At 38.7% G+C, this 23,544-nt stretch overlaps 1 protein-coding gene across 1 annotated transcript; it reads right to left on the bottom strand.

Moving 5' to 3' along the window:
* Positions 1-243: 243 nt before the first annotated feature.
* LOC140923609 (uncharacterized) lies at positions 244-22,541 on the bottom strand. The gene is made up of 22 exons (XM_073373682.1): positions 22,292-22,541; positions 20,337-20,518; positions 19,072-19,185; positions 18,558-18,620; positions 17,169-17,231; positions 15,523-16,791; positions 14,879-15,080; positions 14,311-14,724; positions 13,223-13,612; positions 12,753-12,803; positions 12,466-12,563; positions 11,736-11,776; positions 10,865-11,021; positions 9,761-10,253; positions 9,578-9,653; positions 8,964-9,013; positions 8,630-8,745; positions 8,192-8,266; positions 2,137-2,222; positions 1,967-2,036; positions 1,299-1,442; positions 244-804 (listed from the first exon to the last, which is right to left on the bottom strand). The coding sequence occupies exons 1-22, from the start codon at positions 22,446-22,448 to the stop codon at positions 688-690; spliced, it is 4,428 nt and encodes a 1,475-aa protein (XP_073229783.1). The 5' UTR covers positions 22,449-22,541; the 3' UTR covers positions 244-687.
* Between the last annotated feature and the right edge of the window lie 1,003 nt (positions 22,542-23,544).

The raw sequence follows: 23,544 nt of genomic DNA, 5'->3' as shown, positions 1-23,544 counted from the left end.
GACAAAAATTCTGTACCACATGTCTAAGCCATTCCCTTTATCCACATATATCAGTTCACTTTTACATATTCATTAGTAACTAAGTTCCGAGTCCTCTCCGAGCGCCATCTTGAATTTTTAATTTGATTGACAACTGAGAACAATAGCCTTTAAACAATAGGCGGCGGCGGCATCCTTTGAGACCACTACTGACGCCTAGTACTACTTATCACTCCATCTTTTACCTAAAGTATCTTTACAACAACACTTCAGCATTTACTTGCTAAGTCTCTTCCCCAGAGTCTTTCTTCTTCCCGTCCCAAAAAGACGTCAGGAGATGGGAAACCGACAGGAAGAAGAGAGAGAGAAAAATGAAGGGTTATGTTTTCTCAACTTTTCATGATTGACATCACAAATTTGTATTAGATATCACTTCAACTTCTACTTCATTCTTTTAGCGATCACTTGCATTTGATACTCGGATTATCAATTTATCAAATTATCAAAAGTCTGAGTTCATTAGCTGATTACCATTCCAACACACTGTATGCATTTCCACTGTAAGGACTCTTTTTCTTCAAAGTGAACTGTTACACTTTAACGTTTTCCCGTCTGGGTATACGTAAACAGTGCAGGGCACTTTTCAAAACTTGCTCCCCATTGGCACCAGGGCCTCCCAGCAGCCCAAAACAAGACCCTGGCTTATTGTTACGTGGTGTCATGGCGTCTGTACTTATCACGTGACATATCAAGGGCGTTGTCGCAAATGTTTTGATGGATCGAAAGAAATAGTGGTAAGTATGCCATGTAATCCAAGAACGAAATCTAGAATATGAAAAAAGGGGGGAAAGGAGAATATTTATGACAATGCTTTAATTAGCTCCATTTTACTCCGAATGTTACGTTATGTCGTACTGAATGCGTCTTGGGATTACCAGTCCCTGATTGTAATCACTATTGAGCTTTATCAATGACGGGGACAGTAACAGCAACGAGAACGTCAAAAACTCAATGGGTTTAATAAGCAAAACAACAATTTTGCAGCACGTTTTTTGGTAAATGCTGTCCCCACACGAACACGACGTGAAAGTTTCCTTATGAGGCGCTTTATGAACGACGTAACCACATCTCTGCGTATTTACCTTTCTCTTTCTTTTTCACGTCATCAACATGGTGTCAGAATCGCCCAACGCCACCAATAGGGAAGCTCAGTGTGATCACAACAAATTGACATGTCTTTAACTGTACTAGAAAACCGTACGAGAAGAGCATTTGAACAATTGTCCTTGAATCATTATCGTTCTTTTTTAAGCACTTACCTCCCACGCCTGAGTAGACTGCAGTATGTGACCAATCACGTGATTTTCTTGCTGTTGGTTGAGCCCGCCGGCCTTAAGTTCGATTCTTAGCTGATCAGCAGTGATGAAATTCACCGAATAGTCCCCAGTCACGAAGAACATTTTCTGGAAAGAGATGTTCAGCACAAAGTTTCATGAATAATAAAACTCGAAATCACAGAAGTGTTTGAATTTAGGGCGTCAAGTCACATGTTAGGTGTTGGCCAAACTTTCAGCTATTCATGAGACGAACCAAATTCGATGAGTTAAGTTCATGAACAGTTCGACGTCTGGCTCAGTTAAGTTCTTTTGAAAGAGTTTGGATCGTCCAACACGTTCTATCCTTCTGCTTCACATGCGACGAACTAAACTAATGAATTTGTGTGATAATTTAAATTTAGACTCGTTCGGGAGAAAATTTATTAAAATTGCTTTCTGGTCTCATCAGATTCAGTTAATTGGTTTCACGAGTCCTTTATGGTTCCTGCCTAGTTCCTTAGGCTCAAAATTTTTGCTGCTTGTTCAGTGTTTTTTGGTTTGGTCATATGATGCAGGCGAGTTCCAGCTTCTTCACCAGAATAATTAGAACGGGAAAACGTGGGGATGATATAGGAACGAGACTAAATTTAAAAGAAAAACCACAGTTTTACCCTAAACATGTCCAACTTGCACTCCAATTCAAATAGGTCGATTTCTTCTACCAGCTGCCTGACAAACTCACTGAAACAAGAAAATTTAAGACAAACCTTTCATTTTGTAGGTACAGTAGTAGGAAGGCAAATAAATGCACAGCAAAGCTATAGATAGAACGACAACTTACTCAAGAGTCATAACTTTCTCACATAACGCAGTGGTCACCGAAAACATCTTAAATGTTATTCTTGATCCTGGGAAAAGGTCCAATACCTGGTATAAAGAGAAACGTATGCTGCAGTAAAGTAATTTTATGTTAGTAGTAATAATGGTAATTTATTATTTATAAGGCGCAAAAAAGCATTTAAATATGATCTAATGCGCAGGTGCTGGGCGAAGGAACTAAGCACCAAACTGAGTAACTGAAAGGCTTAAAGTGCATCGTAGGAAATGGCCGTGTTTTTGAAACGATATTAGTTTTGTATTGATTACAAGTTTTCAACCACTATTGTTTTCTATCTTAACTTGGCGAATTATTTTCGTTAAGAAAGCCGACGCGTTCTGCTCTCCGTACATTGACCATTTTCACCGGACCATAATGACTGCTTACCCGCCAAATGTTTCAATTTTTCTTGGGACGACTCTAATACCCAGGAGAAATTGGAAACAATGGTTATGTATAATTTTGTGGGGTATAAAGAAGGTGCATTATGGTCTGGGTGATGATTTATGACTATCATTATTTTTATTTTTGTTTTTATCATTATTATCACTGTCGTCATTATTATTATTATTATTATTATTATTATTATTATTATTATTACTATCTTATTATTATACTACTACATGAGAAATTTCTGCAAATTGATTGGCTTAGAGCAGTGGTATTTCAGCTTAATTTGAATTACCTACATGTGAAAATTACAAAACCTTTGCGGGTAGTAGTATAAACAAATAATAGCATGATTTGTCCGTGATATTTGGCATAAATACCACTCGTGATATTTCAAAATTGTCTCAAATTTCACTCGCCTAACGGCTCGTGAAATTACGTATAACAATTTCGAAATATCCCTCTTGGTATTCATGCCAAATATCACTACAAATCATGCTATTACCTATACAGCTTCAAAGCCAACGAACACCAACGACTGAAAGCATTTTTTGCCTACATTTCATCATAAAATGTCCTGTTAGTTTGTCACGATAATTCACCCATGAGATTCACCGAAAATCCGATTCATTGCAGCGCTGTTTTATAAACAGCTAGATCAAACCACTCAGGCAGCTTCCACACGACACTGGACGAATTTTTGACTGGTTGAAAATTCGTGCGTTTAGGAGTTCTGTTCACGCGGAACCACCTTAACCGTACGAAAATTTAGACGCCTAGCCGCTTAAAATTCCGTTTGAACAGAGCCAAAACATTGAACGGTCCCGAGGGAATGAACTGTCCGGTCGAACAGTCGCCCCGCTTCATATGAACGTAGCTTCGTTTAGCATAATATATTTTTAGATGTCTTTAACATACTGCAACACGCTGATCAAGACGCGTCGAGTAGATTGGGTGCGAAAGTTCGTTAGCAATGCCCGTGTTGCATTTAAATGCGGCGTTTCTCTGAAGAAATCGGCCAGGAGCGTAGCGTCCATATACTCACATACGTCGGTGCGTTCAGCCGAAATCTGGATTTTGTTTTCCCCTGAAAACATTTTTATCATCAAATTGGTATGACTGATAAATTTTTCGCATTATATAAGTGTCTTTGTTTTAGTATTTCCTTTATCCTTTTATTATTCCATAACGCTAGAGATGGGTAAAATAAACAACTGACGTACTTACTGAAAAATATCCCGCGGAAAACGCTGGAAATGGCATTTTCGAGACCCTAAACTTAAACATTTCTTGGGAGGAGCATGCCTCCCAATAGCCTGCGGCCGTAGACGTATTCCCGGTCGTCGAAGAGAAGCGACCACCGGAATACGTCTGCGGTTCGCAGGCTAGCCTCCCATACACTTTCATAATCTCACTCTGCGCCCCTGTTAGCGATCATCCTTCATAACCTTTCTTGAGTTCACGAGTTCTTCAGTCCTAACCAGTTCTTTTCCCTCCATCAATTACTGCTTTCGTGTTTAACTTAACTTAACAGAAGAAAGGGTTCGGAAATTATTTTTGCGAAATCAATTAGCACCCCGTTATTACTTTCTTGCCACTTGCAAGACGGTCCACGGTTATTATTGTTTAAGCCTTCCGCTGTTTCGAATGCAAATATTGATTCTCACCTGCCTATTTTAGCCGTGACATGGTGGGCTTAAACAATAAAAAACACCTTGGTAACTTTAATTTCACACAAAGACTGCAGCCAACTTTGGACAAAACAAATTAAGAGCTCGAGGTTGTGACAAATTCAAGCAGACTTACGTACATTCAACATGTTTTTGATGTCAAATAATTTCAAATTTGGCTGAACGAAAACTTGAAGGACGTATTTTTGGAAAAATTATCTGCATCCGACTCTTTTGTTTTGTTAAAAAATAACACATTTCCACGAGAATAGGGGCTTTTATTTAACCCTATTGTTCTCTTCTTTAGAAGAGCTCAAGCAATTTACAAAAGCTATAATTGATATTTTAGGAACAACGAACAGTACAGCCTCTTCATTGTGACGAACTTTTGTGTCGTTGTTTTCGACGAAAACACCATCAAAAGTCGGTTACAAAGGTTGCCTTAAAAAAAAGATAAAAGCGATTACTTCAATGAGTCCGAGATTAACAACGAATTAAAGTCAAACAGCTTAATTCAGAAGCAGAAAAAACAGAAGCCAACGACAAAATTCACGCAAAGAATACATTGCATGCATATTTGAAGAAGTTGACATGGCGTTATTTTTGTGTTGGGATTGATTCAGGAGTATGGAATTTCCAGGCAAGAAAATGGGTTGTACTTAAGTTGATGACCCGTATTTTGGGAGAAGAAAACCTTCAGAAATTGTAAAGCGAATTAATCGGAAAATATCGCTTTTGGAAAGCCAGAAAGAGCCGCGTGAGATAAACTGTGGCCAATGTTCAGGTACCTTATCAGCCACAAATTTTATAAGTAACGATCGCAGCAATTCTTCTAAGCAGGGGATGAAAAAGGATGATCCAAAATCTCGCTCAAACGAGAACTTGATGAACAACGCTATGTTACGTCAAAAACAGAGAGCTGCTACGGCGCCGGGAACATTAACAACGACAAGCATATCAAACGATAAATGGCCCACTAAAGACGAATTTGTGAGTTTATTGTTCCGCATGATCTGAACGCTTCGACGTTGTGATTAAAAAAATAATCCGTTTCGAATATTTATTATATACATTAAATTCAAAGGGAAAAAAAGAGGAAAATTCTCAAGCAGATTAGATTTAGGGCCTGTTTACATGGAGTGGGGGACCCCGGTCTAGTGGGGTTGGTTTCTTTTGTTTTCACGCTCTGGAGGACACAAAACAAAAAAAACCTACCCCACTAGACCGGGGTCCCCCACTCCATGTAAACAGGGTCTTAAAAACGCAGGCAGCATTTTGTCGCAAAAATCAAAATTAATTTTACGGAAAAGTAAAATTACTTTTTGAAGTTTTCGTCAAAAAACAGTAGTGCATAGTTGGTGGGAAAATTAAAGAGCTTATTTTGCGATTATATCCCAGTAATCCGCGCTTGAAATGAAGTGTATTCATGCTTTCATAATTAAATGTCAAAGGCGAAGTAAAAATAAACAGCCTTACGCACATATTTATAAATTAAAATTCGGTGTTCAATCTACTTGCTAATAAGCAGTCTTCGCCTTTTATTATTTATTTATTTTTTTTCTTCACGGGTCGATCATCATACAGCCTGTACAGCTCCCCTGATAATGTTACCCCGAAAATTTAAAAAGGGCTGAAAATATGACTACCGTAGTATTGATTTATTAATGAAATAATGAACCCATGTTCAGATTTTTTCGATCGAGATTATTAGTATGCAGCAACGCATTTTTGGCGAGTATCCTTAATAGTATGGAGGAAGTCAAAAATTAGTATGCAGGAAGTCCAACGAAGTCCGAAAAGGGGCTTATCTTTGGTGAAGCATAACTACTCATTTAACCCTATTGTTCTCTTCTTTAGAAGAACTCAAGCATTTACAAAAACTATAATTGATATTTTAGGAACAACGAACAGTACAGCCTCTTCATTGTGACGAACTTTTGTGTCGTTGTTTTCGACGAAAACACGATTTAAAATCGGTTACAAAGGTTGCCTTAAAAAGAAGATAAAAGCGATTACTTCAAAGAGTCCGAGATTAACAACGAATTAAAGTCAAAGAGCTTAATTCAGAAGCAGAAAAAACAGGAGCCAACGACAAAATTTACGCAAGCAATACATTGCAAACATATTTGAAGAAGTTGACATGGCGTTATTTTTGTGTTGGGATTGATTCAGGAGTATGGAATTTCCAGGCAAGAAAATGGGTTGTACTAAAGTTGATGACCCGTATTTTGGGAGAAGAAAACCTTCAGAAATTGTAAAGCGAATTAATCGGAGAATATCGCTTTTGGAAAGCCAGAAAGAGCCGCGTGAGATAAACTGTGGCCAATGTTCAGGTACCTTATCAGCCACAAATTTTATAAGTAACGATCGCAGCAATTCTTCTAAGCAGGGGATGAAAAAGGATGATCCAAAATCTCGCTCAAACGAGAACTTGATGAACAACGCTATGTTACTTCAAAAACAGAGAGCTGCGACAGCGCCGGGAACATTAACAACGACAAGCATATCAAAAGATAAATGGCCCACTAAAGACGAATTTGAGAGTTTATTGTTCCGCATGATCTGAACGCTTCGACGTTGTGATTAAAAAAATAATCCGTTTCGAATATTTATTATATACATTAAATTCAAAGGGAAAAAAAGAGGAAATTTCTCAAGCAGATTAGATTTAAAAAGGGAGGCAGCATTTTGTCCCAAAAATCAAAATTAATTTTACAGAAAAACAAAATTACTTTTTGAAGTTTTCATCAAAAAACAGTAGTGCATAGTTGGTGGGAAAATTAAAGAGCTTATTTTGCGATTATACCCCAGTAATCCGCGCTTGAACTGAAGTGTATTCATGATTTCATAATTAAATGTCAAAGGCGAAGTAAAAGTAAACAGCCTTACGCACATATTTATAAATTTAAATTCGGTGTTCAATCTACTTGCTAATAAGCGGCCTTCGCCTTTTATTATTTTTGTTTTTTTTTCTTCACGGGTCGATCATCATACAGCCTGTACAGCTCCCCTGATAATGTTAGCCCGAAAATTTAAAAAGGGCTGAAAATATGACTAGTATTGATTAATGAAATAATGAAACCATGTTCAGATTTTTTCGATCGAGATCTGTTCAATCATATTTTGCTCATAAAAAATCCGTTTGTTTTAAAAGACTCATAAAAAATTCAACAAAGCCATTTGCTGTACCGTACATTAAAACAGGCTTTGGAAAAAGAAGATCACTCTTTTACCGGAATGAGAAAATAAAATCATTTTTTTTCTCTACATAGAGTTTAAAACATGTAGTTTGAATTTAATTTTTCCGCGCTTATCTTAATAATAAATAAGAAACTTAATTCAAAACCAGCATTTACAGGTGAATTTATATAGCAGAAATACTGGCATTTTAATAACCTTCCTACCACCTTAAGCTACGTGAAAACGGACAACAAAAACAGGCAACATTGCTGCAAAACGAGTTGAGAAGCGAAATTGCGCGTTTTTACCGCCCACAAACCAAACCTTTCTTGAAACAAATCAGGTTGTTGTAAGTTGCGTGAAAACTGACTTTAACTGAAATTACGCGGGATCGAGTCAAGTCATACGCTGGAGTCTGGACGTCACTTATTGCAAAACAAGTTTTCCTTGGGCCGGCAAAACGAGAAACATGTACAGATTTTGTTGCAACAGTTAGAACTACTCTCTGCATTCGGCAAAAACTTTTCGCAACCTGCAACAAACTGATTTGTTGTAAGACAGTTTTGAGATCGTGTACGCTAAAACGCGCGACATAGCTTTTCAACACGTTTTGCCGCAATGCTGCCGAAAACAACATGAACTTTTTCGACGCCCGTTTTACCTTGCCTTTAGTGTCAACCGTGTTTTCTTGTTTGTTATTCCGTTTATATAAAAGTAACGTCTAATAAAAGCACACCTACATCTGCGATAACTGTTTTCTCAGCCACCAGGTGTCTTACCTGTAAAACGAACATGAGCTGTTTCCTAGACATTCCTGCCACGCTTGGTACCCCCTCCAATGCTAGCAGCATTTGCTGTGCAAATAATAAAAATAGTTTAACCTCGAAAGGTTTCCAAAGCATGTATATCCCTAAGAAACACAGACCCGAGGTACGAGGAAGGCCGATCTTTCTCTACAACTTCCGATTCCAGTTCTTTCCGTTTTAGTTTCTAAACCGTTTTTTGTTGGTATTACTTTTGTTTTGAAATTTAACTTACGAATTCCTGTAAACGTAGCAACTTTTAACTTTACAAAGCGTTTCCTTTCCATTTTCTGACGGGTCGCGATTGCTTTGGGGGGAAAATCATCTTTATGCTTTATTTTGAAACCAAAGTTTTTCTCCAGATTTATGTTACATTCAATAACTGCAGTGATTGTCACAAAGAGCAAGCATTACCTCATATGATATAAGCCCATCCTCATCTTCATCTTCAAGTGTAAACGCTCGGCCGTACATTTCCAGATGACTCCGGTTTACGAGTCGATACTGCGCTATATAATCAATCGTGGAGTCTGCAAAACAAGCAATGATTTATCAGGAGTTTTTTCTTTTTTTTGGTTCATATTACAAAAGGGTATGTGAAAACAAACTACAATGGAACGGTCGCTTATAAACATTAAGGACAGTTTTTTATTTCATCAGTTTTTAAATCAAAAGAAAATTATAATTATAAATGATCAAAGGACAATTTTTTTTTTCATTTTATCGGTTCATCAATCAAATGAAATACCTTTACGCGTTTTCATGTCCGCTTGTCCAATCACGTCACTGATGGCTTCCCTATAGAAAACAGAAACGCTTTACTATCACAAAAGACCAATCGAAACGCACCAGGCTAATTTAAGAGTCTTCATAGCCAACAAGATCATGGCTTAACTTACAGACGACCAATAACAACGCGAGTTAATTGACCAATCAATCGATAAGTAGAGTTGACGAGATACAACTCACTTTGATTATGAACATGACTACCCCATAGATTGTGCGAACGTCAAACAATGCAGTCCTATTCTGGATTACACTCATAGGGACGATCATATTCCACTTATTTATTACATGACTCCTGGGTTCAAATCATTCACAGAAAGGCCAGATTAATGTAATGTAAGACAGAGATCAAGGTAAGGCGGTTGAAATAGTTGCTACCACGCGAGACTTGATTACAATTTGGTCAGTTCTCGTTCGTGTTTTCCTCTTCACAGAAGGGTATCGGATAGGTCGTTGGAATCTTGATATAAAGCAATTATGAGTCGGTTATTTTCTACCCCACTGGTATTCGGACACTAGAAAAAACGGAAGAACTTTCTTAAATTCTTAAATAGCTAAGGCTACACGTTATCTTACTTTAAGACACTTTTTAATCTCTTTGCCAGTTCTGCTCGTTCCTTAAATGCCGCGTTCACTCTCATCACTCCACGTACTGAGGAAAAAAATGGAACCATGTAACGGCATGTAACTAATTATCCATTATTCATCCAAAAACAATATTCCTGTTTCTGATTCACATTTTAATAACCAGTAACCTACCCTTTGGAACAACTTGCTTTTTTCTTTCCTCCTCTTTTATCTCTTTTTCATTCATCTCCCTTTCTTTCTCTACATTTTCGTTGGTTTCAGTCCTCTTTGTTTCTTCCAAATCTGTTTTGACCTCATCCCTATTACTATCATCTCTATTAGGTACCGTCTCCTCCCCAGTCCTCTCCTCTGTGGACAGTTCATCTTTACCAGTCTCTTCGCTGACAGTTACAGGTCTTTCTTCAGCAATCTCCTCAGTTTCTTCGAATGGCGTTTGACTAACAACCACAGAATCATTTTTGCTGCCATCATCTTCTTCTTCAGGTTCTTCTTCTGCTTCTTTTGGTTTCGTTTTTGAAGGTTTTTCTCTTTCTTTATAAACAACAGTCCGTGATATGACTTTCTTGGAAGGTTTTGCTTTTCTAATTGAACTGCTGGAGTACGCAGACGGTTCAGGTTTAGAGGGAACATCCTCTTTTGCCAACGGTTCAAACAATTCAGGGTCCTTTAGAAATAGAAATTAAATCATGGGTCAGTACTATCGTTTCGTCTTTTTCTTCTTCTTCTTCTTCTTCTTTTTTTTTTTTTTTACAAAAATCACCCAATAGGCACAGCTGCCCCAACCAGATACTGTTTCAACAGGTCTCAATGAGTATCAGGACTTAAGAAACACTAATCTTTCCCTAAATGAGATCTGGTCTCGATCAAAGGGATGCTCCCAGCTGCATTTTGTCCCTTAACAAAGATGAAAGGTTTACCGGCCTCAGGGCAGTGAAATAGATTGACGAACTTGACGAGGTTTCTTTTCTTCCCACCCCTCTATTTCCACACGATTTAATTCTTCACCTCCATAAGGAAAAAAACGGAATGTCACAACTATATACAGATATAGAAGCCATTAGGTCCTCGAGACGATGCTTGTTTATTTTGTGCTTAATGAAAGTCCTGAAAAATGGGTGATGTGTTCATTTCTTCACCAAGCTTGAAATCTACCATCTTGCTTTATTTATCAATGAGTCCTGTGTGCATTCACAACTGAGTGTGTGCTCCAGAACTGTTTTCCAGTTGTTTCAACGACACAAGTTACATCAATAAATGATTATATAGACTAAATACCTCTTCTTCCTGTGCCTCCGGCTCCTCCTCCATTTCTGTCTCTATTTCTTTTTCTAGGTTATTTTCTTCGTCCACGTTTAGAGACATTTGGTTCCTTTTTGCTCTGACGCGTTTAACATTATTCAAGTCTTTCTTCTTTCTCTCCATAGGAGGACCCCTATTAAATTCAAAGGAGATCTGAGGATATTTACCTGACAATTTTCACTTTTTCTTAGCCCCTTTGTAAAAGGGAGACCTGTGCCGAGTTGTTCGAAGCCTGGTCTTACAGTGATATGGGCTTCCCATTCCCAAAATCCTAGTGATACGGGCACCCCCTTCTCATATTACCTTGGCCATTTGGGTTAGGGTCACAGGGGATGCCAATATCATTAGGGTGTTAGGAATGGGAATGGCCAAAACGCTCTTTTCATGTTTAAAGCTGTTATTTTATTGGTGGCAGTTCCCTTAGTTTGAATTTTGAATAAATTTCGTGACACAGCTCAACAAATGACACACATCGATACCAAACCACGACCCAGATAGCTGTTTCGTCCTCTTTATTGCCGGTTTATTTAAGACCCCTGTACGACCAATTTAAAAGTCATGGTAACAAAAACCGGGGTTTAAAATCGTCTTTCGAGCAACTGATATTACCAGCTTTAATACCAGTTAAGGGCTGTTAGGATCAACCTGCTTAAATAAAGTTTGACTTGACTTGTATGAAAATAGGTTCAGTCTCAATGTAATTGAGAAACTTCACTCGGAATTAAAAGGCGGTCTATTGAAGAGTTGTTGAAAGAGAGGACAACATACTACTATTTATCCGTTAAAGTAAGTTGCACAGTGAAACAACTGAGGATGGACCAGTTTTGAAAAATATTTGAATTCTTACCGGTTCTTTCGTTCTTTCCTCCTTGTTTGCATGTTCGGGGACTTAAAAAAAAAACAAAATTAATTTACAAGTAGGTCGAGCTTTAAAGATTCATCTGTCTTGTGTTTTGTATGCACGCTATACAAGCCTGTATTGCCTGTTAGTTTTAAAACAAATACACGAGCTCTTATTAGCCACAGGCAGACCAAACTACGCTGGAGCTGAACCTGAATTCTGTAGCATGTAGCAGCTTGAAGTTTTACTTCTCTACTCTGGACATAATAAATAGTGGAGCCCATTATCCTCTTTTGACATAATACATACTTTTTTGTCCATAGGAAGGGTTATCCATGCTCGCCGGCTAATGTACACCTTTTCCTGCTTCATGGGAGACAGTTTAGCGCTAAATTTTGTCTAAGGAACATCGTGATAAGACAGCAGAGGCTCGAAAACGCATTCAAACGTGCGTAGCACTATTATACATCGCCTCCACTCAGTTCCAAACATACATGTACAAGAGGCATTTCTTGAAGCTAGTTTGATTGTCTGTTCAATTTATAATCATTTGTTCACAGAACCAAAACCAAACCTAATTTATTGATTTTAAGGTTTAGAACGAAATGTCAGGGAGAGTGTAGATCTCTTTTCTAATAGAAATGAAAGTGGCAGCTTACTATAAAAGTTGGCTCTCTAGTATGTGAAAGGAATTAACAAAGGTGTTTTGTTCAAGACTGTACAGTAGTCTCCATACCTGATCTGTGATACTTATTTCTTCAGCATGCTCTGATTGGCTGCGCCTAAGGTAAAGTTCGTCTTTTTCTGCGGAGGAGTCCTCGGGTCTTGAATTCTCTATAAATGATGGTAAGGAAACTTTTCAAGGAAACGATGGCAAAAGGTCAATTACAAATGACGTTTTAAATTCCAGTTGGTCATTTTGTCTCCAGGGTAATTGTGATACACGTCGCTCGAAAAACAGCTAGTTTAAACGTAGTAGCGTATACATTATGCCGATTTGTTTGATAAGGTAACAACTCTTACCTATTAGAGATCTTTTCTTGTTCTGTTCGAAAGTTGGTTCGCCGTCAAAATCTAGATGCACATGAATAAAACATTGTTGCTGTCATACGCATAGTAATGGAGGGTTAATACTAAGTGATCCACAGATAACTTTCAATAGATATGACTTTAAAGTTTTTTGGCCCATGTTGGTTAGGCTTTAGAATAAATTTTTCACTTAAGCCTTGTTGCCATCGTGTCATGCTACAGCTATAAGTCTAAAATCAAAATCAAAATCAAAACGAAAATCATTCGTTGTTCTGATTATTACGAGTGTTGTTATAATTGTTGTTAACATCAGTATAATCATTAGGTAATGTAGTTATCATCATCTTCATCATCGTTATCGTTTTTTAGCAGTAAAGTTTCGTGAGAAAATACCCCGAGCAAAATGAATGCAAGTGCCCATGTCACTCAGTATTAACGCATTTACAGGCATTACTTCCACTTACCATCTGACCCAACATTTCCATCTTCTTCCTCTACCTCTATATCTTCGGTTATTTTTAGTCTTCTACAAGCGGATGTGCACTTGTATCTTGGCTTATTACAATTCTCGCAGATATCCCTGCAGGCACTGCATGGTCCACCCGGCCGCTGACACATAGTACCGCACTTCGCGCAAAGTCCCTGACACTCGGAAATATGGGCTCCGCATCGATAACAGTCAATTCCTCTGCACCTAAAAGGCCCCTCTTCTGTGGTATTTCTTCCGTGACTCTCCCTTGAACGAGGCGCTTGAAATTGCTGTGTAAAATATATCAGGTCACTTTCGCTTAAGTCATCTTCGTCACGTGGTACACGCATTCTTTGGCGAGGTGTTATGTCGTCAGATTCTGATCCTAATTGTTAGAAAAATCATCATCATTATCATGAATTATCATCATCATTATCATGAATTATCATCATCATTATCATAAGTTATCTTTATCTTTATCATCGTAAGCGTTAGCTTTAAAGTACATTGAGCAAAATGGAAAGCTGGATCAGACATGAGTAATTTTTCTTACCCTATATGAAATTTACAGCCACCCCACACACACTTGTAATGCAGGAAATCGGAAACCTTTTTTTTTTTGTTATTTGCATCTTTCGTCATTCTAGAAGCTTCAGGTCAAAATTCTCATAAATTCAACCATCAAATAGTAGGTAGCGGAAAGACGAGACTCTCGTGGACGCAGTAGAAACAAATGCTCTGTTTGTTAGTGAGCCAACGCTAAAAACTAAGATCTGACACACACATGAACATGACACGAAATCATTATTCTCATTAGCCTGAGAAAAAAAAGCGACATTTCGCTACGTCACCACTTGTTTCCCACGAAATGCTTTATGACGTCTGAGGAAAGAGGGCTACAATTCCATACTGATGACGTGTCACAAACCAGATTTGAGTGGTGCTTCTTATAGTGTCTGAAGCAAATTTTAAACCAATCAAAAGCACTACCCAGATCAGGGTAGTGACACGTCATCTGGGAAACCGGTGATGACCTCGCGAAATGTCGGTTCTCTTTTCAGATTATTTTCGTTTATATTGTACCTGAGCCAATTGTTGGAATAGGTTTAACGACGGTCTTCCCACTTGATTTCCTTTGTCTTACAGGGGTCTCGCCCGCACTACCCTGCCAAATCTCCTCTCTACCAGCACCTCCTTTAACTGTGCCTTTGTGTTGGTCCGTATCAACAGGCCTGCTCTCTTTTCTCCTTGCAGCTTTGGAAACAGTCTTGTCAGATTCGTTTCTTAATCTCTCTTGTTTTTTAGTCTTACTAGTTTTCCCTTCACTGCCTTTCTGCCAATGATCCTCCTCACTGCTCGACATACTCAGCTCGCTAAGAGGATGAACGTGTAAACTGAAATCACTATCCCAGTCGCTGTCCCAGTCGCCATTGGTTACCGGGGTTTTCTTTAAACCGTCTTCTCCCGAAAGTCTTCGTGAATCAGAGCGTTCAGCGACTGCAAATAAGATAATAATATTTAGATATTAAAAGAGATCAAACCCACTACTGACATAGTTTTAAAGACGTTGTACAGCACATAAGGAGTAAATTTACTAAAAACCTAAAGTTGGGTTTTTACCTCCCGGCTCCGCCGTATCTTCTAGTCTTACCTATTTCTCTTCTACCTTTTGATGCCTTTCTCGTCATCTCTTTCACTTCCTCTTTTTTCCTTTGATTCTTCCTCGCTTCGTTTCGAGCCTGTTGAATTTGGGCCTGTAATGAACTTAGGTCAGCGTTCTCTTCACTGTCAGCCAGATAGCCGTCTTGCTGCCTTGGCGATATGGTCATTGACGACGAGCATTCTTCGTACTCCTAATGAAACAATAAAAAGATGCAGACTAAGCTATTCGCAATTCAATAGCGCATTGTTTTCAAGTAAGACTTATTTGACTTCCTGGAAAACGATGTATGCTTTGGTACAATTATACCGGTAAACTTCAAACCAAGCCGTGAATAAAATTGAACAAAAAAATCTTTGTTCCGAAAACGAGATGAAGGGGAATTATGTTGTTGTTCTAGAAGTAGGGCCAATTAGTAAGAAGAATAACCGCGATTAGCACCGTTGGAAGGTCTGTTGTTGCATTTCAGTGAAAACCACCAAAAATCGGTGTTTTAGCTAAATTTTCAGTTTTTTTACCTTTGCAAAATTGTGTTGAAAAATTTGGGGTGCCTCTGAAAAGCAAGTGCACTTTATAACCAAAAAGATAGTATTTATTCACTAAAATAATTTACATCTTTGGAATAAAAAAAGTACCTGATCAGATGGGGAAGGCTTGGAGGGTCTTCTCTCTAAACCAAAACGACGGGGTACACTACTCCAGCTGTCCGCCATGAATTCTGGATCAGACAACGAGTCCCCACTGAATCTTGTCTGAGGATTGATTATGGAATCTTCTTCGTCACTCTCTTCGAGGACTGGTTCCGAAGAAAAAACAAGATCACGTCTGTCCAGGCCCACCGTATAAAATGAATCCATTCTTGGTAATGGTGTCTTATATTTTTTAATTTCGCTATCTGCTTTAGTTACTTTTTGTTCTACATTCACAATTTCCTCTTCATCGCCGACGACTTCACCTGAGCGTGATGGCTTGTTTGTTTTTTGGTCAGCGAGAATTTGTTTACTTGTTTTCCTCTTTCTTTTTGGCTTACTGGTCGCCTTTTCTCTTCGTGCATATTTTTCCTCATGATGGCCATGTTTTCTCTCCTTTATTTCTGTTCTTTCTTCTTTTGACTTCCTTCCCACACCTTTCTCATCTTGATTACCTTGTATCAAATCACTAGGCTTTGGAGTTTCACCAAATGTCTTCCTGCGCAAGCGCACTGTAAATCCTGATTCCGGATCATAGTCTTCTATCATTTTAAAGTCACTCAAAAGGTCATCATCACGATCAGTTATATCGGACCAACAACTTCCGGTTTGCTCCGCATCACCCCACTCCCCACTTCTATCCTCATATTCTTTCGTCACTTCCGCTCGATCTGAACCATCATCCCATGCGCGTCGCACATCACGAGGTTCACTTATTTTATCGATGTCCGCCCCAGGTTCAGTTATGAATACACTGTCACCTGATTCCGAGCGTGGCATTTGGGAAACTTGGTATCTAGCTTCCAGTTCGTCATCTATTTGGCTTTGTCTGCTCATATGTAGTCTGAAAGACTCCATATCATCGTGCCAATCTAATGAGCTGGAAACCGGCGATACTCTCGCGTTATCTTTCGGGGAAGATCGCGGTTCCCTTGCATTATTAAAATGCCTATGATCAACGATAAATCTAGAGTCCCTTCTGCTCAAAGTGTCCAGAACGCTTTCATGTAAGTCGTTTCCAGTAAGTGCTTGATAATCCATGGTAGGAGTTCCACATTTATGGCACCGTTTTGGGGTTGCTAGTATCGTACGAATTTTCCCTCGAGAGTTCGTGATCTTTTCCGTGACAAGCAACCTTGCGTTACATGATGTACACCTGTAGCCAGGAGAGAAATCGGGATCATACTGGCCTATTGAAGGAAGGACGTCAAGAACCTGGCGAAACGGAAAACAAACAGGACGAATATATATAGTCTGATAGTCAATGGTGTTTCGTTTGAGAACAATCAACTACTTCTTCATCTCAGAAGAATGTTAGAAAACTCGTTCTCACCCAAATACCCAAGGTGCTATCAGACTTTGAATTCTTAAAATAATAAATCAACTGAAAAAAAATGTAAATTATATGCCCCTCACTCACAATTTTTTTGTTCCTTATACAGTTTTGAGAAAAAAGGTTTAAACTTGCTTGGAATTCCTCGGGTAGTGCAAGTCTTAACGATGGAAGAGAGGAGAACAGATGATCTTTATTTTAATTATTCGACTGGAGGTGACGGGAAGATTTCATGAAATGAAAAAAAAAACCTTTCTACCTTCCAGCTTAGTCTCCGGTAACCTCCGCCAACTCGTATGACAGGATTTAGTGCAAAAGCATCCTACAACACAACAAAAGTCATGAATAAAACTTCCGTGTTTACCTTTGTGGACACGGCACGCTGAGTTACCTTACCTCTAAAAAACTGGAAACAGGCCCCTTCAGTCTCTGATTTTGCAAATTTAATAATATGATGCGATTCCAATATGGCAAACATGGGGGCTCGTGAAAAAGAGTCAGATCTAGCCGTGTGGAACCTGGAGCTGGTGGAGTTGGTTTGTTTCTTCAAGATTTATTGTAAACAACAACAAAAGAACAAACGATCACTAGCATGCATAGTGTTCGCGAACAGAATGATCTTAATGAAACGTTCTGGCTAATAATGGACTCCTCTTTACGACTGGGCCGCTCACCTCTGACTAATATTTGGCAGCTTAAGCAACGACGACAGCAACGTCACTGAGAACGGCAAAAAAGCAACAGGTTTAGACATGGGGGTTCGTGAAAAAGAGTCAGATCTAGCCGTGTGGACCCTGGCGTTGGTGGAGTTGGTTTGTTTTTTCAAGATTTATTGTAAACAACAACAACAACAAGAACAAACGATCACTAGCATGCATAGTGTTTGCGAAGAGAATGATCTGAATGAAAAGTTCAGACTAATGATAGACTCCTCTTTACGACTGGCCTGTCACCTCTGACTAATATTTGGGAGCTTAAGCACCTACGATGGCGACGTCACTTAGAACGGCAAAAAAGCAACAGGTTTAGATTGACAAAGCAACAACTTTGCACGTGCATCACACTTTTTTTGTACATTTTTTTTGCCCTCATTGCACGACTACGACGTGAAAATGCCTATTTTCACGTTTTGTGGAAGGTGTGAACACAAGAAAAGACTTTCTTTCTCCTTTCCTGAACTTCGATTCAGTCTTTCAGAATTCAACTCCAGAGAAAAATTGCCAACATTTGTGGACAAATTGAAAGAGATGGAATAAAATGCAGCGCGACTTCACTTTTTTGGTGACGTTTTCGTAGCCGTTGTCGTTACTGCTTATGCTTGAGCTCTAATAAGCACCCTAAGGTAGCAGCCATTTGCGAGAACATGATCTGCCTGAAGAAACCTAATAACGTTGAAAAGTCACCTTTTAATTAGCTTAGACATTTCATTGCCGTGCTATAAGCCTTCTTTAACAGTTTGAGCAGTGATGGTAGAATTCCACAATTCAGTAACCGATAATTAGAATTTACTGTAATGAATTGTAAATGTAATGTATTGTAATTGTTTGTGTGTCCGAAATAAATGAATAAATAAATAAAGAATTACACAGTGAAGGCCAGGTGAGGGGATCTCTCGCACAGCTGAAATATTCTTGCGACTGAAACTTACCCTATCGGACCTCTGGCTTCTGAGTAGTCGAGGGCAAGGTGAAGTCAATTCTGGAAGAGCAGTCTGTGAGAAAAAAAAATCAAACTGAAGAATCTTGACAAAGTCTTGCCTGTCATGGACCCCTTTATGATTTTGGATCGGTGTGTACCGTGGGAACCTGGGAACCTGGGAACCATTAGCTTATTGGCCATTTTCAGGTTGAGCATGGGAGTCGGTCGGTCGAATTGCAATATGGAGACGCTATCACTTCTTTCATTGCCTATTACGAATACTATTGCTATTACTATTATTGCTTGCCAGGCAACCTAAAACTGACTGCCCCATGGTGTAATTTGATGCAACACCGACCCAGTCTGAGGCACAACCTCAAAATGGCTGAAACCAGATCTTCGTAAATGGTATTTTGCCACCACCTTTTAGGCAAGGCTTCCAAGCCCCTTACCCTATTCCAGACAATTCCACACTACTATTGTAACTATAAGCCAGAAAATCTCTATCCTTTGTCGCAACATACCCTTCTCTGGGTGTTCTCTCTTGATCTTTTGTCTTCCGGGGAGAGCACCTTTATGCTAAATGGAGGAGGGTGGATGAAGCTGAAGTATTTTGAAACATCCGTGCCACGACTGGTCTGTTTGGTAAAAAGCAAGACAAGGAAACAAAAATCGGTAGAAAGAGATATTTGATTGAGTAACGCGGAATTTGTGGGAGACTTAAGCCCCCCTGCAAACGAACGCAACTTTGTTGGATGTTAAATGTTGCGTCCGTTTGCAAACCCTGTTGCATGTTTTTGGGTGTTGCTGGGAGTTGCTGTATCCGTTTGCACACCACTGCGACGCAGATGCATCAACACGCAACATTGTTGGCGCAACAATGTTGGAAGTTGTCTCGTTAGTAAGAAAGTAGCTTAATTTTCTTATTATTGAAGTATTTTATGATAAAAGATTGCCTCATTAGTTTTCTTTAGACAATTGAGATTGACGGTTCCCGAGCAAACAAAAGAAACAAGACGGAAAATTTGAATGAACTTCGAGCCCCAAGAAACTGTCCCGATTTACTGGTTTTTCACCATTTTTAATAAGGTCAAGATAAAATTGAATGAAGCAATTTTTTTTTAAAGTTGGAATGACGCAAATTCGCTACTTTAGAAATGAGAAGGGAACTGGAGCCAAATGCGTCCCGCTATTGTTTCTGGGATTGTTATTGGGGAAGCCCATTCAGATATTGGCGAATTTGTTTTCCCTGTCCCAGTAGTAACAGTCCCAGAAGTGTGAAAGATTTGAACCCAGGAGCCATTTCATAAGTAGGTGAAGCGTAATCGTCCGGGTGATCGTAGTCCTGAATAGGACTGTTGTGGACAGTGACTGACACCTAGGCCACCCCTGCGGTAGTCATCTTCAGAGTCAAAGTGAGTTGTATCATGTCAGTTGATGGTATTAAACTCTGGTTTTTGACTTGATTGGCCAATTAAGTCGCGATGTTATTGGTCGCCTGTCGTGCAGTTAAGCAGTGATGTTATTGGCTTTGAAGTCCCAGAAGTCTTCGTGAATTTTAACTCGGTCCAGTTTCCTCTCATTTCTTAAGTGGCATGTAAACAGTTAGCCGTTCCCGAGTTCCCCCGGGCCTCTGTATCAAAACGAGGTTAAGTGCTCAGCATTTGATAGGGAAATGATTTTTCATCCTCATGCAAATAAAACTCATTTTCACAAGAAAGGTTGTGCACTTAGCCTCATTTTGAAAAAGAGGGTTTTTGGAACTCGGAATTGCCTATTTAAGTCCTACCAACACTGTTGGATCCATTTTTGGAAGCCGTTGAACTACCCGGATGTGATTCCTTTCTAACCAGTCGTTCACTAACTCTTCCTGGCAAAATCCTGCGCTTGGAGAGGAACACCGCTGTATCTGCCATTTACTCAGTGGGCTCAGTTGTTTGTTTTCCTGTTGATGATCGGGATTTGCTGTTGCTGGTGTCGTTAAAACAAAATACCATCAATTTCAGGTTCAGTCAATGTTTTTATGTTCATATGATAATCGTTACCCAGCAAGCATTCTTAAGCAAATAAAGCTTCCGCTTCCCCCTTTTTTGCTTTAGAAAAGAAACAAACAAACAAACAAGACAAGAACAAAAAAACAAATGAACAAATAAAGGACATCCGAACTGACTTCTCTTAGCTTGATTTCCGAAAAAAGGAGTTACATACACAGTGCTGGCTGTTGTTCAGTAAAGCTCGCACCTTGAAGTTCCTTATAAACATGAAAAACTCGAAGCAAAGTAGTCTTTGAAGCCTCGTGTTCAGACGTTGTACCAGTTCAGTATACTGATGAACTAAAAGACTGTGGGAATGAGCCGTTCCTGAGTTGCCCCAGGCCTCTGTTTTAAAGTGAGGCTAAGTCTGAAGCCATTGATATGAAAATGGCTTTATATTCTCATGCAAATTAAAGCTCATTTTCACAAGAAAGGTATTGCACTTAGCTTCGTAGTTTTTGCAACTCGGAAATGGCCTCTCCACGATGAAGGTGTTCTCAAAAGGGCCTGATAAGGGTATAGAAGTATCTTATTATCACGTTAGAATTAATAAATGTCTGCATGACGGCGCTTTACGCCTTTCCCCCAGTCCGTATCTCCAGGGTAATTATTCTCTCTAGGCAGGTATTTAAACATTCATCTGTCATGTCATTTTAAGGAACACATCAACTGACTTCATTTTAATAAACTAAATGGAAACAGTGTCTACAATTTAACAAAAGATTATCCCGTTAATCCCCGCTGCTAGATCACCATGAAATTTCATCCACTTCGTTTTTCTTTTTCAAACAAAGCAAAATATTTCAAAACGGTCAAAAATATATTTCTTTATTCTAGGATATGCGAAAAAATTATTAACGATTTCTTTACAAAGCAGCTCTGTGACTCTTGAAAAGGTAAATTACATGTAATTTTCAGATTACAACTGTCTTACAAATCATGGTTTTATCCGACCCGTTTTTTAATAATCTTAGCGGTTTCCTTAATTGATTTGGCGACTGCTGGTTATTTTTAAATCGCAAATATCGAGAAAACCATGTTTCCATGCTAAAAAACCTTACTAAGTTTTTCAAACCTAAAACAGGCTGGGCTTTTCGTTTAACCTGTTTTAACTGATCATTTATACTAACGACCGTTAACAACAAGGGAAAATATACCCTACGTGTCTAAACTGCGAGAAAAGCTTTCACCGACTTTTAAATCGTGATTAGTAAATCGGTAACTTTTTTAAAGTGGTGATCAGGTTTGCGTTATATTTACAACTTTTGCGATACATTGGATCGATGTGCACAATTCATAACAAATAATCTTTTTTACTGCCTTCATAAGAGGATGTTACAGTCTTCATGTAATATTTCGACCCAGTTTGAGACCCGTGAATATGTCTGGTAGCTTACTTTCGATTTGACTTTGACTCATCGAAGACGTGTCAATAAATTTTTTAAGGAATCAGCTAAGCCGTAAAACATCGTTGTTAACACTGTGTGATATTAGGAAGATAAGAAAGAAAAAGTAATAATGTAACCTGGCTGAATTGTCTAAATCAGGAAGAAATATACCTGCGAGAAAAATAAAATACTGGACTTCTTTGGATAAAAGTTGTCGGAAAAACCACAAAACCACAAAAATAGGGTAGAGGAAAATATAGGGTTTACTTATATTTGCTGGCTTCTAAAGCTCAAATAAAACATAATAAATTTGGACTGCTTACCTCGAACAGGCGGTAAAGCGATCATCCCTTCTTTTCTGTGTTCCATGCTTTGATCGATCCTTGTTCGTGAGTCGATAATAGATCGTTGTACGTTACCAAACCTAGATTCTTGTCTGGAAGCGAGAAGGGCTGATGTTTGGCCATTTTCAGCCGCCATTTCATCTATTTTCGCCAGATAAACATCTGCAGCTAAATGGTTTCCATGGAAAACCGTTCGAAGGTAATCAATAATTCATCCGATAAATTTAACTGTCAGTCGCAGGTGACTGAAAAATCTCGGCTAAGACAAACGTAGTGCCTTCCAAATGACCGCAGTATGATTCCATTTTCGTTTTCCATTTTTCTTTAAATGTATCAAAAAGGAAACGACATTGGAAATTTAACTAAGATCTGAAAGTGGTTTGTTTCTTTCACAGGTGTAAAAAATAACACAAGAAAAGAAAGGAAATAGGTGTTGCTCTCATGTCACGGTGCAAGGCAATTTGTATGTAAATTAAATAAGCTCGGTCTACGCCGATCGCAATTCAATATAGATGTCATTTCTAACGAGAAACAAAATAATTTGGGGATTTCTTCAAAAATTTCTATAATGCGATTTGGCAATCAAGAAGATCCTTTGAAGAGCATATCGATTATTCTTAACATCAAGCATATTTAACATAATATATGTACAAAAGCCAATATGGTCTCTTATTTGTTTCAGACGGAAATGAAATAGAAAGGTGCAAAATTTGTTTCTATTTTCTTCTTCTTTAAGTTTTAGGATATCCAAAGAATAAACAGGGGTCAAACTTTTGCATTCGGATGAAGGTTTTTATAAGCTCGCTTGACCGAAACAGTTTTCACCATTACTGTATTAAATGTCGAGGTGGTTTCAACGATAATGAGTTCTCCGGAAAGCCTTTTTAAAAGTAATTATGGCGATTGTAACGATCGTGGTGATTGCACGCAATCAAGCCTTGATCATCGCAAAACGATAGCCTGCATCAGGCGTCATTTAGGCGAACGTGAAGAGTAGATGAAGAGGGCGAGACTTAAGAGGCCCTGATCAAACCGAGATCGATGAACTAAAAACTGTCTGAGATGAGCTCTCAGATCTGTCCTGAGATTACATTCAGCACGCGTTCACACTTAGACTTCTCAGTAGTCAAACAATGAATAGTAACTAGCGAGGACTATGCAGATTGCGCAAAATTAAAACACTAGATCCGACTCTATTAAAAAAGCTGGCTCTTTTTTGGCTGGATTCTTGA

Source organism: Porites lutea, chromosome 13 (assembly GCF_958299795.1).
Source record: "Porites lutea chromosome 13, jaPorLute2.1, whole genome shotgun sequence".
Lineage (NCBI taxonomy): Eukaryota > Metazoa > Cnidaria > Anthozoa > Scleractinia > Poritidae > Porites > Porites lutea.
The sequence above is the reverse complement of the archived record's forward strand: the minus strand, read 5'-3'. Positions and strand labels throughout refer to the sequence as shown.

What these genes read in the sequence shown, in the direction of transcription:
- LOC140923609 (XM_073373682.1), bottom strand. Translation starts at nt 22,448, where the DNA reads ATGGCGGCTGAAAATGGCCAAACATCAGCCCTTCTCGCTTCCAGACAA. An exon ending in CGGAGGCACAGGAAGAAGAG is followed by an intron (nt 10,254 to 10,864) that starts GTATTTAGTCTA and finishes CTATTTCTAAAG; the next exon opens with GACCCTGAATTGTTTGAACC. An exon ending in AAAGCAAGTTGTTCCAAAGG is followed by an intron (nt 9,654 to 9,760) that starts GTAGGTTACTGG and finishes TTTTTTCCTCAG; the next exon opens with TACGTGGAGTGATGAGAGTG.